The 17,906-nt window shown below is 44.9% G+C and overlaps 1 protein-coding gene across 5 annotated transcripts in view; it reads right to left on the bottom strand.

Annotated features, from left to right (window-relative positions):
• LOC121328750 (arf-GAP with coiled-coil, ANK repeat and PH domain-containing protein 3-like) overlaps nt 1-17,906 on the bottom strand; it is a 152,899-nt gene that overhangs the window by 48,297 nt on the left and 86,696 nt on the right. For all 5 annotated transcript variants that reach the window (XM_041273782.1, XM_041273781.1, XM_041273783.1 and 2 more), the window contains exons 5-8: nt 17,175-17,233; nt 12,507-12,690; nt 7,479-7,523; nt 6,561-6,656 (exon numbers count right to left, since the gene is read on the bottom strand). In XM_041273782.1, coding sequence (XP_041129716.1) covers nt 6,561-6,656; nt 7,479-7,523; nt 12,507-12,690; nt 17,175-17,233 — 384 coding nt within the window. The remainder of the gene's footprint in view (nt 1-6,560; nt 6,657-7,478; nt 7,524-12,506; nt 12,691-17,174; nt 17,234-17,906) is intronic.

Genomic DNA, 17,906 nt, shown 5'->3' with positions numbered 1-17,906 from the left:
CACAGGACTTCAACAATGTACTGTCACTGTGGACTCACAGAGAGACACAGAGGACTTCAACAATGTACTGTCACTGTGGACTCATAGAGAGACACACAGGACTTCAACAATGTACTGTCACTGTGGACTCACACTGACACACAGGACTTCAACAATGTACTGTCACTGTGGACTCACAGAGAGACACACAGGACTTCAACAATGTGCTGTCACTGTGGACTCATAGAGAGACACACAGGACTTCAACAATGTACTGTCACTGTGGACTCACACTGACACACAGGACTTCAACAATGTACTGTCACTGTGGACTCACAGAGAGACACACAGGACTTCAACAATGTGCTGTCACTGTGGACTCATAGAGAGACACACAGGACTTCAACAATGTACTGTCACTGTGGACTCATAGAGAGACACACAGGACTTCAACAATGTACTGTCACTGTGGACTCATAGAGAGACACACAGGACTTCAACAATGCACTGTCACTGTGGACTCACACTGATTGAATCAAATTAGAATCATCGAATGATGAAATATCAAGAGAGCTGTATTCTCTAACTGTCTACAGTACATGAGTTAGCATTAAACATTTTATTGAATGCACCGGCCATGGTCCCTCTTTCCCTAAGGTACAATGTGTGCAAGTTATATAAGCATGGTTAGGCAACCAGCACAGCCAGGAATAATAAAAAAAACAAAACAAAACATTTGCTTGAGGCAGCATCACATAACTGCCTTTGCATTGGGAGGCTGAATGTGGTTCACACATTGTACCGACTAAAAAGCAGTATATACAGCAAGCAGACTCCTGCTTTTCATTAGCACAAAGTGTCACAGAATGATAAAAACAGCTTCCATGATTTCAAACTCTACTAGAATAACTGTTAATTACAATGGGACAGACTTGTAGGAACAGAACAGCATTTACGAATGACTGGAGGTAATTCTGCCATCAGTGCTGATCCTCTTCCTAGCAGCGGATTGATCTCAAAGTCTTAAAGTATCCCAGTGACTCAGCATGAACAGCATGGCTTGGTAACCCATTCCATCCCCTCAGCCCTCTCTGTGTAAAGAAGGGTCTCCTACCCTCTGTCCAGTCTACTCTACTTAATTTCCAACCCTGTGCCCTGGTTTACTTTACAGAGCTCCACATATTATTCTATTCTCTTTCATATCTGTGCTTGAATTATACAAGAGAACCTAAAGGCTTTTTCTACTTGTGCACCAATATTTGCTTTCACTTATCAGAGCTAAATTGCACCACAAGATATTAAACTCATAAGGGCATCTGCTGAAACAACTTCAAGGAGTACATGTTTTTTTATTGGGCCGTCACTTGTAGGCAGAAAACTGGCAAAACAGTTCAAACTTAAAAAAAAGAAAACAAGACAATAACAACTATTCCGTTTAGAAAATGAGCTTTTGCCTTTGCACTTGTACAGGGGCTCCTAAGCTCCAGGTTCTTTGCTTTTAAAATAAGAGGGTAATAAACACTGTTCTAATTCCCATTCCATAGGGCTCTAAACAAGCTGCTAATAGAAACACTCATCTCTGTGTGCCCCCTCCTGTCTCCTGCGCCTCACAACTCTACCCAGCTCTTCATGAAACAACTCACAAGCTCATGGTTACAATACCAGCTGGCCCACATTATCTTTCCTCCCTGTGAAGATTAAACCAAGCAAGCTGCTTCCACGCTTTACTGTCCAAGATAGAAAAGTTCCTCTTTGCAACCCAGGATTTCAATGGCAGGGAACTGCCCCTAGAGTTCTGTCCCCACATCTTGTTTGCCCCTCACTTGTTTAAAGTCCAGTTCCATTCAGTCTCCCGACTCAGTGATTTGCTGGTATTTAGTTCTGACAACTATCACTAGCCTAGCCTGTCACGATCATAATCAGCTCTCATACCTAAATCCGCTAAATCAGAAATGCTATGGCACTTTTTAAATAAGCCAATACTGGGCTATTCATATTGAAAGCAGAAAGCGTTCACAGTAGTAATGTGTACCCCTTTCACCTCACTGGATCCATACACTGCATTGGTTTTTACTGCCCCCCTATAATGTGTACCCCTTTCACCTCACTGGATCCGTACACTGCATTGAAGAACCGCTCACAATGACTACAATATCATAGCAGCCTAGGACAGAAGGTACAGCACGCTCTCTTCATGCAGAAGCTATAGTACACTCTCTTCATACAGAAGCTATAGCACACACTCTTCATACAGAAGCTATAGCACACACTCTTCATACAGAAGCTATAGCACACTCTCTTCATACAGAACCTATAGTACACTCTCTTCATACAGAACCTATAGTACACTCTCTTCATACAGAAGCTATAGCACACTCCCTTCATACAGAACCTATAGCACACTCTCTTCATACAGAAGCTATAGCACACTCTCTTCATACAGAACCTATAGTACACTCTCTTCATACAGAACCTATAGCACACTCTCTTCATACAGAAGCTATAGCACACTCTCTTCATACATAAGGTACAGCACACTCCTTTCATAGAGAAGCTACAGCACACTCTCTTCATACAGAAGACCAAACCCTCTATCCACAGCACAGCACAGCAACCCATTCATTACACCAAACCCTCTACCCACAGCACAGCACCCCATTCATTACACCAAACCCTCTATCCACAGCACAGCAACCCATTCATTACACCAAACCCTCTATCCACAGCACAGCAACCCATTCATTACACCAAACCCTCTATCCACAGCACAGCACAGCAACCCATTCATTACACCAAACCCTCTATCCACAGCACAGCAACCCATTCATTACACCAAACCCTCTATCCACAGCACAGCAACCCATTCATTACACCAAACCCTCTATCCACAGCACAGCAACCCATTCATTACACCAAACCCTCTATCCACAGCACAGCACAGTAACCCATTCATTACACCAAACCCTCTATCCACAGCACAGCAACCCATTCATTACACCAAACCCTCTATCCACAGCACAGCACAGCCCATTCATTACACCAAACCCTCTATCCACAGCACAGCAACCCATTCATTACACCAAACCCTCTATCCACAGCACAGCAACCCATTCATTACACCAAACCCTCTATCCACAGCACAGCAACCCATTCATTACACCAAACCCTCTACCCACAGCACAGCACAGCAACCATTCATTACACCAAACCCTCTATCCACAGCAGCACAGCAACCCATTCATTACACCAAACCCTCTATCCACAGCACAGCACAGCAACCCATTCATTACACCAAACCCTCTATCCACAGCACAGCACAGCAACCCATTCATTACACCAAACCCTCTATCCACAGCACAGCAACCCATTCATTACACCAAACCCTCTATCCACAGCACAGCACAGCAACCCATTCATTACACCAAACCCTCTATCCACAGCACAGCAACCCATTCATTACACCAAACCCTCTATCCACAGCACAGCAACCCATTCATTACACCAAACCCTCTATCCACAGCACAGCAACCCCATTCATTACACCAAACCCTCTATCCACAGCACAGCAACCCACATTACCATTCATTACACCAAACCCTCTATCCACAGCACAGCACAGCAACCCATTCATTACACCAAACCCTCTATCCACAGCACAGCAACCCATTCATTACACCAAACCCTCTATCCACAGCACAGCAACCCATTCATTACACCAAACCCTCTATCCACAGCACAGCACAGCAACCCATTCATTACACCAAACCCTCTATCCACAGCACAGCAACCCCATTCATTACACCAAACCCTCTATCCACAGCACAGCACACCCATTCATTACACCAAACCCTCTATCCACAGCACAGCACAGCAACCCATTCATTACACCAAACCCTCTATCCACAGCACAGCAACCCATTCATTACACCAAACCCTCTATCCACAGCACAGCAACCCATTCATTACACCAAACCCTCTATCCACAGCACAGCAGCAACCCATTCATTACACCAAACCCTCTATCCACAGCACAGCACAGCAACCCATTCATTACACCAAACCCTCTATCCACAGCACAGCAACCCATTCATTACACCAAACCCTCTATCCACAGCACAGCAACCCATTCATTACACCAAACCCTCTATCCACAGCACAGCAACCCATTCATTACACCAAACCCTCTATCCACAGCACAGCAACCCATTCATTACACCAAACCCTCTATCCACAGCACAGCAACCCATTCATTACACCAAACCCTCTATCCACAGCACAGCACAGCAACCCATTCATTACACCAAACCCTCTATCCACAGCACAGCACACCCATTCATTACACCAAACCCTCTATCCACAGCACAGCAACCCATTCATTACACCAAACCCTCTATCCACAGCACAGCACAGCAACCCATTCATTACACCAAACCCTCTATCCACAGCACAGCAACCCATTCATTACACCAAACCCTCTATCCACAGCACAGCAACCCATTCATTACACCAAACCCTCTATCCACAGCACAGCACAGCAACCCATTCATTACACCAAACCCTCTATCCACAGCACAGCAACCCATTCATTACACCAAACCCTCTATCCACAGCACAGCACAGCAACCCATTCATTACACCAAACCCTCTATCCACAGCACAGCAACCCATTCATTACACCAAACCCTCTATCCACAGCACAGCAACCCATTCATTACACCAAACCCTCTATCCACAGCCACAGCACAGCAACCCATTCATTACACCAAACCCTCTATCCACAGCACAGCAACCCATTCATTACACCAAACCCTCTATCCACAGCACAGCACACCAACCCATTCATTACACCAAACCCTCTATCCACAGCACAGCAACCCATTCATTACACCAAACCCTCTATCCACAGCACAGCAACCCATTCATTACACCAAACCCTCTATCCACAGCACAGCAACCCATTCATTACACCAAACCCTCTATCCACAGCACAGCAACCCATTCATTACACCAAACCCTCTATCCACAGCACAGCAACCCATTCATTACACCAAACCCTCTATCCACAGCACAGCAACCCATTCATTACACCAAACCCTCTATCCACAGCACAGCAACCCATTCATTACACCAAACCCTCTATCCACAGCACAGCAACCCATTCATTACACACAAACCCTCTATCCAAACAGCACAGCACAGCAACCCATTCATTACACCAAACCCTCTATCCACAGCACAGCAACCCATTCATTACACCAAACCCTCTATCCACAGCACAGCAACCCATTCATTACACCAAACCCTCTATCCACAGCACAGCAACCCATTCATTACACCAAACCCTCTATCCACAGCACAGCAACCCCATTCATTACACCAAACCCTCTATCCACAGCACAGCAACCCATTCATTACACCAAACCCTCTATCCACAGCACAGCAACCCATTCATTACACCAAACCCTCTATCCACAGCACAGCAACCCATTCATTACACCAAACCCTCTATCCACAGCACAGCACCCCATTCATTACACCAAACCCTCTATCCACAGCACAGCAGCAACCCATTCATTACACCAAACCCTCTATCCACAGCACAGCAACCCATTCATTACACCAAACCCTCTATCCACAGCACAGCACACAACCATTCATTACACCAAACCCTCTATCCACAGCACAGCAACCCATTCATTACACCAAACCCTCTATCCACAGCACAGCAACCCATTCATTACACCAAACAGCAACCCATTCTATCCATCCACAGCACAGCATTACACCAAACCCTCTATCCACAGCACAGCAGACCCATTCATTACACCAAACCCTCTATCCACAGCACAGCAACCCATTCATTACACCAAACCCTCTATCCACAGCACAGCAACCCATTCATTACACCAAACCCTCTATCCACAGCACAGCAACCCATTCATTACACCAAACCCTCTATCCACAGCACAGCAACCCATTCATTACACCAAACCCTCTATCCACAGCACAGCAACCCATTCATTACACCAAACCCTCTATCCACAGCACAGCAACCCATTCATTACACCAAACCCTCTATCCACAGCACAGCACAGCCCATTCATTACACCAAACCCTCTATCCACAGCACAGCAACCCATTCATTACACCAAACCCTCTATCCACAGCACAGCACAGCAACCCATTCATTACACCAAACCCTCTATCCACAGCACAGCAACCCATTCATTACACCAAACCCTCTATCCACAGCACAGCAACCCATTCATTACACCAAACCCTCTATCCACAGCACAGCACAGCAACCATTCATTACACCATTCATCCACACACCAAACCCTCTATCCACAGCACCAGCACAGCAACCCATTCATTACACCAAACCCTCTATCCACAGCACAGCAACCCATTCATTACACCAAACCCTCTATCCACAGCACAGCACCCCATTCATTACACCAAACCCTCTATCCACAGCACAGCAACCCATCCATTACACCAAACCCTCTATCCATAGCACAGCAACCCATCCATTACACCAAACCCTAAACGCCTGAGTGCGAGTGGCATCTTTCTCTCACCTCTGCCGCAAGCTTCTTCATGTAGGGGTCGATTTCATCAAGCAGCTTGTAGCCTTGTTGATAGAAAGTGTACTGGGAGTGCATGAAAGACAGCATCTGTAAAAACATCAACAGTGTTCCAAATTAGAAACCTTTTGTTACTACAAAACTAAATATTGTTTTAAATGTGCATTGTTTTCTAGTGGTGTTGTTTTACTAACTTTAAAATTGTCATATGTGATTTTGTCAAATCCTCAAGTATTTTACATTGAGAGGTATACAATGTTCTTGTTGTTACAGCACTGAGAGGTATACAATGTTCTTGTTGTTAGAGTATTGAAAAAGCTTGTTTGGATCCTGCCCCAGGCTTTTCACAGTCAGATTTCCAGGCAGTGTGTTTCCAGTGCTGTATTCTAAGTGATGCAGTATATTTGCAGGAAGCATGTTTCCAGTGCTGTATTCTAAGTGATGCAGTATATTTGCAGGCAGCATGTTTCCAGTGCTGTATTCTAAGTGATGCAGTATATTTGCAGGCAGCATGTTTCCAGTGCTGTATTCTAAGTGATGCAGTATATTTGCAGGCAGTGTGTTTCCAGTGCTGTATTCTAAGTGATGCAGTATATTTGCAGGCAGCATGTTTCCAGTGCTGTATTCTAAGTGATGCAGTATATTTGCAGGCAGCATGTTTCCAGTGCTGTATTCTAAGTGATCTACTTCAAGGATCTAAGCAGTGACATACAGCTGCTCACACTCATAAATGAAGCATATCAATTGTCTGATGTTGAAACAAAAGTTTAAAATTTTATCAAATAATTTACATATTTCCTTTATTATCATGATACAAACCTGACTGCCGCTTGATTCCTCTGTTAAATATATTTACACATTTCACACAAAAGTAATTTTTGTTATATCCATTAGAAAAAAAAATCATCTTACCGCATCTAATATTTCAAATTTCTTCTTCGCCTGAAGAACGCTGATCTAAGAGAGAGTGAGAGAGACGCCATTAGAATACAGTGTGGTTCTGAGACGAGCCAGACAGACTGAAGTAGACAAAGCGGTTTATGAAGGTTCTTGTAAATAAGAGTCGCTAATATATTATGATCAGGGCTGTGCCAGTGATCTGAGCTCTGAATTTACAAGAGCTATTGCAAGAGTCAGACAGTCTGTAACCTTTCACACCCGAGTCTCTGGACCTTCAGCTGAGTACTAGAGTGGTGTAGAAGACCCACGGCTTTAGCATGGGCCTCACAGCTGGTTGTATCATTTATAAAAAGTAGCTATCAGAACCAGTACCAGGCACAAGTAGAATCCCTTGGATTTCTCAGAACAGCTCATACATTTACAACATTCATCCTGTGATTCACAAGTGAACAATTACAGGCTTCAAGTTTAACACAAGATCTTTTATTTAAAAAAAAAAAAAACATATAGTCATGAAAGAGAATCCCTATTATTACAGCTTATAATATTTTGTAATATAAATGTTCCATGTTTTTTTGTCTTTTTTAGACCGGGGTACATTCTGGCCTTTACAAGCCAATCACTCTCCCTTCCTCCTCCCTTTCCTCTCTCTAAAACAGTGTTTACTGTGTGACTTTCTTAACTCTTACATCGAATTCACTGTATGTCAAATGCGCAGTTTTAAAATGAAAGGTTACTTCTGCTTTGCTTCTGACACGGTTCAATCTGACCCAGACTATTATATAAGCACGCCTATTTTCAGTGTCATGTCTCCTATTCAAAGTGTATCCCATGGTGTAAATATAAGGTAGGTTGGAAAGCAGTGACCCCCATTTGTTTGCGTCACTACATTTAATCCACACTATCAAAAGCAAACCCTAAATGCAGTGTTCTCCCTGATTCAGTATGTCTGCTGTGCCCAGTCCCTGCAGCAGCTTACGCATCAGCTCAGCCACTGCAGCTCTCCCTGTGACAGCCTAGTGAAGAAAAGCACCTTCACCCAGCCAGGCCCCTGACTCCATGACTCGCCCTGCACACCATGAGGCCGTCTCTTTAGCAGGAGAGCCACTCTGGGACACTGCCCAATGGACTTATATTGTTTAAGATTATTTCATAACTTTCTGCTTTAGAGCCTTCAAATTCAAAAAGAAGTCTTTCCACTCAATGCCACCTAGTGGAATCCATTTGGAATGCAATCAAACTAGAAGCTTGATACGGTTTTATTGTGTCGTTACTTCAATGTCGCAAACATCATTAGACCCTTTATTTTTAAAGACACATTAATGAGGTGTTTTCACAATGGTATTGTATATAGTATTGTACATGTATGTATTGGATTACACTAGGGCAGCATGTTACTGGTCTCTACTGGTCACTTCATCTCAACTGCTGAAAGGTCCATTCATTTCAAAATGAATTTCAAATTGCAGTCATGCATCACTAAATTCAAAGTACTATTTCTTACTGCCCAAAGCTCATAATTAAACATGTGTGTGTGTGTGTGTGTGTGTGTGTGTGTGTGTGTGTATGAGGGAGGGAGGGGTGTAATTATACTGCTTCCCAGCAGGTACAGTGAATTACGCATAAGTAAAAGATTGTCAGAATTCATCAGACACAAGCTTCCCAAAGGGGTCGCTTTACATTCATAACAGGCCAGTGAATAACGCATGAGCATGTACACAAAATAAATGACAACTAGAACATATCAGTAACACTCACCCCCTTTCACAACTGCTCATTCAGCATGAGGAAAAAGAAGCCGACCATGACTGCGAGGGTGAGACTCTCACTGATATAATAAATGCCATGCTATTGTGCTTATTATTGTGAATGTCATTCTACTGGCTATAGGGCCGTGGTTTACTATGCATCGTGCATGCTGTTGATCAAGTGTGTTTGATTTATGACTGTGTATTGTTGTATTTAGATTAGGGCACTTCCCTTAATGAAGATGCCGTAGCTTTACATGTTTATCGTAAATGCAATGATTGCTAAATAATGTTTGTATCGAATGATTCCTGGCACACGTGTTTATTGAATAATTGATCCTGTTAGGAGCTGGCGGGGCTGAGGGTTGTAAAATGCTGTGTCTTTCCTTAGGAAGGGATTAGGGTCGTTTGTTAGCCTGTCTTGTAAATGTCAGTTTTACGAGACAAGCTCAAAAAAGTATCCAGTGTGAAAATAAACATTCACGTCTGTGAGCACTAGCAAGAGACTGTTTCCTGCGTGTGAAGAGCTCCGTGTTCCTGACAGAGTCATGTGATTGAGGGTGGGGGTAAGCACGGATTTACAATGACATACATCAACAGTACGTACTGACTAGTACAGAATTAGCAAGGAAATATTTAATCACAATATATGCAAATATGCAAGTCTCACTTCATATAGAGGGATGAACACACACACACACACACAACAGGTTTGATGGAAGCACACTACCATCTAGTATGTATTTATTATACTGTATCTATAACAAATATCAATTACAAACTATGTTTTATATTCTTTATCAATCTGAACTTTTATGTTTAGAAAATATATATATATAATATATATATATATATATATATATATATATATATATATATATATATATATATATATATATATATTCTAAACATAAAAGTTCAGATTGATAAAGAATATATATGAGGTGTGTGTGTATATATATATACCTCTCATATATTTGTATTTGGTTTTCTCATGTTTCATCCTGGTCAGTACCTACAATAGTATTAGATATTATGCAGGGTAGTGCAGTAGTCGCTCTCTGCTACCACCTTCTGGCCTCAACAGAATCTACACCTTGTTAATTCAGTAAAGCAATCAACAGTAACATTTTTAGGGGACAGGTATCAAGATCAACGACGCAGCACTAAATTGGCGGAGTGTAAAGTAGCGCTCTGCCACGGCGCAAATTTGACCCCATCCTGGGTGTATAAACTGCTCAAAATGAATGAGGCACGGTATAAGCGGACACATTTAAATGCTTCAATGCACTGCCCATTTGGAGCAGTCATTTCTGCTTCTCCAGATGAGCTTCCTCATACTGTTTGATTTAGGAAGCTCATTTGGGGGAGATGCTATTTATCAGACTAGTCTGCAAATCTGTGCTACGCAAGGCCCATTTGGAGGGGTAGCTCAGATGTTCAGAACATCGGCACTGTCTGCATGCGAGCAGTGCCTGGTTCAACGTCAGCCCTAATTTCCTCCAACAATCCAAAATAACAGTATTGAGCTACACTTTCATCCTCAGGGAGATCAGAAAGGGGAATGCCAACCCTAAATACTCTCCCTTCTCAGCACTCTCCCTCTGTTCCTGGGTTGTTCAGGCACTCTCCATCATAAGAAACACATTATGACTGCTGCCATAACGCTCTTTCCTATCAGCTGCTTTTTCTTTTGCACCCAAATAAGACCAGTTTGAAATTTGTGGACCCTTTTAGGGCCGGCGCAGCTGTTCTGCTGCTTCATAATTCTCATTTTAATATCACAGACCTCATGAGCCCCGCCTCCAATTTGCGCACGCATATAATTAAGTCTTGACACGCCTTAAAATGCATGGCTAATGAGCAGCGGAGCACATTGCACGGCGGAGAGCATTCTGGCAGTGCTAACACGGCCTTAACTTACCAAAATTGTCATGATACATATTGGGCAATTTTAAAGCCGGCATAAACTGTGCTATGACCTTAATACCATTGCAAACGCTCGATACAGGACCCCAACAATGTCCTGACGGTCATTATTTCAGGAACTGCCTTATAGCTAAACAAATAAACAGCCCTATTTCCAATTATACATTCTGGGCATGGATCCGTTTAAAACCAAAGCAGGCATGACAACCATAAAAAACCTTCTACTTTAAGCAACATTCAAAAGTGTGTGTATAAAGAGCCACCGCTATCTAGTGAACAGGTGGTTGAAATGAATTCATTCTATAGGGGGATGCAAAACGTTTGGCCATAGCTGTATATATGTACAAAGACAGAGCACTGTAGCTAAAATATCCCTCTAGGAAGGAGTAGTAACCCTGTTACAAATACTGTGCCTGGTGCACAGAAACACCCAGTTGTGCAAATGTTTATTTTTTAGCACATTCTCACTTTGGCTAATGTCTGGTGGCCAGCTGCTCACCTGCAGCACGTAGTCGAGTGCCAGGTGTCTGAAGCACTAGCCGCTCACCTGCAGCACATAGTCGAGTGCCAGGTGTCTGAAGCACTAGCCGCTCACCTGCAGCACATAGTCGAGTGCCAGGTGTCTGAAGCACTAGCCGCTCACCTGCAGCACGTAGTCGAGTGCCAGGTGTCTGAAGCACTAGCCGCTCACCTGCAGCACGTAGTCGAGTGCCAGGTGTCTGAAGCACTAGCCGCTCACCTGCAGCACGTAGTCGAGTGCCAGGTGTCTGAAGCACTAGCCGCTCACCTGCAGCACATAGTCGAGTACCAGGTGTCTGAAGCACTAGCCGCTCACCTGCAGCACATAGTCGAGTGCCAGGTGTCTGAAGCACTAGCCGCTCACCTGCAGCACGTAGTCGAGTGCCAGGTGTCTGAAGCACTAGCCGCTCACCTGCAGCACGTAGTCGAGTGCCAGGTGTCTGAAGCACTAGCCGCTCACCTGCAGCACATAGTCGAGTACCAGGTGTCTGAAGCACTAGCCGCTCACCTGCAGCACATAGTCGAGTGCCAGGTGTCTGAAGCACTAGCCGCTCACCTGCAGCACGTAGTCGAGTGCCAGGTGTCTGAAGCACTAGCCGCTCACCTGCAGCACGTAGTCGAGTGCCAGGTGTCTGAAGCACTAGCCGCTCACCTGCAGCACGTAGTCGAGTGCCAGGTGTCTGAAGCACTAGCCGCTCACCTGCAGCACGTAGTCGAGTGCCAGGTGTCTGAAGCACTAGCCGCTCACCTGCAGCACGTAGTCGAGTGCCAGGTGTCTGAAGCACTAGCCGCTCACCTGCAGCACGTAGTCGAGTGCCAGGTGTCTGAAGCACTAGCCGCTTACCTGCAGCACGTAGTCGAGTGCCAGGTGTCTGAAGCACTTGCGGGTGACGGTAAGGGTTCCCGTGGCTTCCTCTGCCTCGTGGGGTTTGTTTCGGGGGGCCTGTGCGTTCTTCACCTGTGCGATCTCCACGTCTTCCCTCACTTTATCAAACTGCTTCTTGGTCTCTTTGAATTTCCGCACATCCCTGAAACACAACAATATGTTAACCCTAAAGAGCACATGGACGTTCCCAAAGCTGCTTACTCTGAAGTGTCATTAGCACAATACTCTTCTGAAAGGAAAAATAAACCCCTACACAGGACAAGAGGTGCTACAATCCTGACAAATCCTTCAGAATGATTTAGAATACATTTGCAACTGGGGGATTTTAGGATATTAGAAGTGTCCCACATTTATAAGTAGCCATAAAGCGTGTTTGTGTTTAAATGCACACTTGCCATGTTACAGTTTATTTAAACAGGTGTCCAGTTGACTGCTATAAAATGATTTTGCATAGAATATTGTACCTTCAACGGATTTGAAAGAAAAGAAGTGAACAGTGTCGGCTTGCATGTGTGCATGAAGGTCAGGTTATTCATACAAGCTGGTGTTGATACATCCTTATTTTTACTCATTTGAAGGTGATTTTTTTTCTTGCAGTCATTTTGTAATGTAATCACCATCTTTAAGCAATAGCCTCTTTTGATAAACCACACACTGAAGATGTGTAAGACACTAAAACCTACCTATACACATACACGTGGAAAAAATACAAAAGTGGCACTTGACAAGTTCATTTCTGCAAATATATACCCAGTAGTTCTATTAAAGGTAAAAGGACTTGCACAGTAAACCTTTCATTTCTGCCTAGCTTACAGACCCTTGTTCTTAAAGGTCACTATGGGATGTTAAAGCCTACAGTATATGATCTCATCTGTCAGAATGACCTGGGAGGTCAGTGTAGATATAAATACCAGCAGCCCATTTCCCTAGCCTGTATAGATTGAATTACTGTGGGGCTGCCTGCAGTTCAGGGCATCATCATTCACAGGCATAATACAGATGATACATATTTTTCACCTACTGATCATTCACTGAAAATTGGTCCTTTATTCAGGGTTCATTTAAAATGCCACTGCTGGCCAACAGCACTTTGTGAGATTAAGGGGCTGCTGTAAGGATAGGAGCAGTGCAAACAACTGCGGCTGCAAAATCCAAATTGCCTAGAGGCCAGGCAATTATTTTGCACTGCAGCATAAGTTTAAGAGCAATGCAAATTACTCAACACGCACGCATAATGAGCTGCAATCATGATAATGATGGTCGCAATGAGCACCGCCTGTGCATCGGGTATTCAGCGGCAGCACTTACAGCCCAGGGGTGAGGGGAGTTAGGAGTATAGAGAGCAGTAGGCACTGTGAGATTTGTGGAGCACAAAAATCTAATTAAATCAAAAAATACGTCAGACGAAGGGCAGCAAAGTCTTCTTGGCGCATAGAAAGGAAAGGTTTTCTGAAGAGGAGCTGCGAGTCCTTACGGCTGAGGTCACTCAGCATCAAATTGAGTTACGTGTTTGGAAAAGCCTAAACCAACTTCATTTATTCTACCAAAGAGGCCATATGGTTCTCTATAGTGGATAAAGTCAATGCTGTTGGTGTTACCAGGACAGTCAACCAGGTGATGAAAAGGTGGCAAGACCTGGAGCGGCAAACAAAAAAGTGAAACTTGCAACGCAGCACAGGCATCCAGCAAACAGGAGGAGGAACGCCATCCACGTCACAGCACAGGCATCCAGCAAACAGGAGGAGGAACGCCATCCACATCACAGCACAGGCATCCAGCAAACAGGAGGAGGAACGCCATCCACATCACAGCACAGGCATCCAGCAAACAGGAGGAGGAACGCCATCCACATCACAGCACAGGCATCCAGCAAACAGGAGGAGGAAAGCCATCCACGTCATAGCACAGGCATCCAGCAAACAGGAGGAGGAACGCCATCCACATCACAGCACAGGCATCCAGCAAACAGGAGGAGGAACGCCATCCACATCACAGCACAGGCATCCAGCAAACAGGAGGAGGAACGCCATCCACATCACAGCACAGGCATCCAGCAAACAGGAGGAGGAACGCCATCCACATCACAGCACAGGCATCCAGCAAACAGGAGGAGGAACGCCATCCACATCACAGCACAGGCATCCAGCAAACAGGAGGAGGAACGCCATCCACATCACAGCACAGGCATCCAGCAAACAGCAGGAGGAACGCCATCCACATCACAGCACAGGCATCCAGCAAACAGGAGGAGGAACGCCATCCACATCACAGCACAGGCATCCAGCAAACAGCAGGAGGAACGCCATCCACATCACAGCACAGGCATCCAGCAAACAGGAGGAGGAACGTCATCCACATCACAGCACAGGCATCCAGCAAACAGGAGGAGGAACGCCATCCACATCACAGCAGACACCACTGGAGAGGCAAGCCATCTCAAACAAAGTTACCCTGGGTTTCAATATGCAGGGTCTGCTCCATCTTGCCCTTCTCCTCCGAAGGTTTTCCTGCCTCTCCTCAACAAGAGCCAGCATGGCTGCATCAGGAAGTGGACCACAGCAGCCACTCTGAGCATCAGGAAGTGCACCACAGCAGCCACTCTGAGCATCAGGAAGTGGACCACAGCAGCCACTCTGAGCATCAGGAAGTGGACCACAGCAGCCACTCTGAGCATCAGGAAGTGGACCACAGCAACCACTCTGACCATCAGGAAGTGGACCACAGCAGCCACTCTGAGCATCAGGAAGTGGACCACAGCAGCCACTCTGAGCATCAGGAAGTGGACCACAGCAACCACTCTGACCATCAGGAAGTGGACCACAGCAGCCACTCTGAGCATCAGGAAGTGGACCACAGCAGCCACTCTGAGCATCAGGAAGTGGACCACAGCAGCCACTCTGAGCATCAGGAAGTGGACCACAGCAGCCACTCTGAGCATCAGGAAGTGGACCACAGCAACCACTCTGACCATCAGGAAGTGGACCACAGCAGCCACTCTGAGCATCAGGAAGTGGACCACAGCAGCCACTCTGAGCATCAGGAAGTGGACCACAGCAACCACTGTGAGCATCAGGAAGTGGACCACAGCAGCCACTCTGAGCATCAGGAAGTGGACCACAGCAACCACTCTGACCATCAGGAAGTGGACCACAGCAGCCACTCTGAGCATCAGGAAGTGGACCACAGCAGCCACTCTGACCATCAGGAAGTGGACCACAGCAACCACTGTGAGCATCAGGAAGTGGACCACAGCAGCCACTCTGAGCATCAGGAAGTGGACCACAGCAGCCACTCTGAGCATCAGGAAGTGGACCACAGCAGCCACTCTGAGCATCAGGAAGTGGACCACAGCAGCCACCCTGACCATCAGGAAGTGGACCACAGCAACCACTGTGAGCATCAGGAAGTGTACCACAGCAGCCATCATGAGATTCAGGAAGTGTACTTCAGCAGTCACCCTGAGCATCAGGAAGTGTACCACAGCAGCCATTGTGAGGCCAATTCCATGCTCTTTTCTTCATTTGAATGCAATTCAACATCATTTATATGGATTAATGATGGCAAAGTGCTAATTTGATAACGGGTGCAGAACACCAGGTGAAAACCATTCTTTACATACGCTGCATTTTTAGTGACTGCTAAAGTCCCACTTCATGCCAGCTAAACATGTAATCGCAGATCAAATCATCACACAGAGAGAGAGAGAGAGAGAGAGAGAGAGAGAGAGAGAGAGAGAGAGAGAGAGAGAGAGAGAAGGTTCAAAGGGTCAAGCGTGCCCCTCACCCACAGCTGCTGCAGGATTCTCACTCAATTACCATTGCTATGGCAACAAGCATCCACACCACAGCAGGCTTCCTCAGGGTTCAGGCCTCTTCATTCTCTTTGTGTTGCACATCTCAAAGTCATGGCTATTATAGAAAGCCATTTACTGTATTTATTTGTTAGAAATGACATACATAACGTGTTTAATACAAATCTACAGCATGGGTTTCCTATACTGTGGTATTTTAGGTAGCAGCAAGAGGCTGGCTGTACAGATCACAGGGGAACAACGTGATCAGTCAGGGAGAGAGGAGGACAGTGTGCCTGCAGCCTCATACCCCAGTCAGGGAGAGAGGAGGACAGTGTGCCTGCAGCCTCATACCCCAGTCAGGGAGAGAGGACATTGAGCCTGCACCTCAGGGAATGTATTGCAAACTGCACAGCATTCTTTACACTCAGCTTCACCAGACTACAGGAGAAAGTAATACACTGCAGTGCAAACATCTCAGACACATTCAGGAGTTACAGTATATATTGATGTTATGAGCATCACAATTTACTCAAAGCCTCCACTAGTGTTTTCCACTATTATAACAACTTTGATTGTTATTAACACAGCTTAGTTTGGGTGAGGACAAACACAACTTGTCATTTAGCAATCTTTAATTCACATTGATCAGAATCTTCAAAAACTTGTGATCTCAACAATTGAAAGTAAACAATGCAGTTGCATAATCACCAATGCCTGCCTAAGTTCTAGCTATTGGCTACACTGAGTGCGCACCATGTTATAATTTACTCTCTGTCGATGTACATCACAATGGCACAATTAAGATATTTTCAAAACAAAGTATCAGTACTTACTCTTTTACAAAATTCTGAAGCTGTTGCTTGACAGATCTTTGAGCTTGATCAAAAAGTATCTATAAAGAAAAATACATCAATTAGCAACAAGGAACGAACAAAGAAAAACATACAGAAATTGGTAAAGATTTTTTTTTTTTTTGGTTGGCTCATGTCATACATGTAGTATCCCACTAGAGGGGGTAAGGATGCTGGTAATTCTGGTGTGTCGTTACAAGATCTACATGCAGTATAAACAGCGGTCTGTTGTTTCAGGAGGGCTCACTGAGGAGGGGTGACATGGAACAGATTCAGTTACAATGATCACAACCCTTTATTCATTTTTTGAAATGTACACTTTTGTATAAATTATCAGTGTTTATTAACAAGAAGAAATCTGCACATCTGTGCAAATGAATTTCCCAGGTAAATATGGGAGGTAATATTTCAGGACACACAGAAAAACAGCCCAGCTGCTTCTATTAGGGACCGGTAGTCACTCTGGGTTATCTGACCATGTGGAATGGGTTACCTAAGGGACCGGTGGTCACTCTAGGTTAATGAACCATGTTGTTGATGCTGCATCACTTGGATGCGTTTACACCCAACTTGACAGTTTTCAGATCTATCAGCTACTAAGAACTAGATGAATGGCCTCCTCCAATTTGTAAAGCATACAATACCAACAACACATGGCATTTCTATAGTGGGTTGTCCTAGGTAAATCCTCTCGAAGTCCCTAAATAAATACAA

The sequence above is a fragment of the Polyodon spathula genome, chromosome 16 (assembly GCF_017654505.1).
Source record: "Polyodon spathula isolate WHYD16114869_AA chromosome 16, ASM1765450v1, whole genome shotgun sequence".
Taxonomy (NCBI): domain Eukaryota; kingdom Metazoa; phylum Chordata; class Actinopteri; order Acipenseriformes; family Polyodontidae; genus Polyodon; species Polyodon spathula.
The sequence above is the reverse complement of the archived record's forward strand: the minus strand, read 5'-3'. Positions and strand labels throughout refer to the sequence as shown.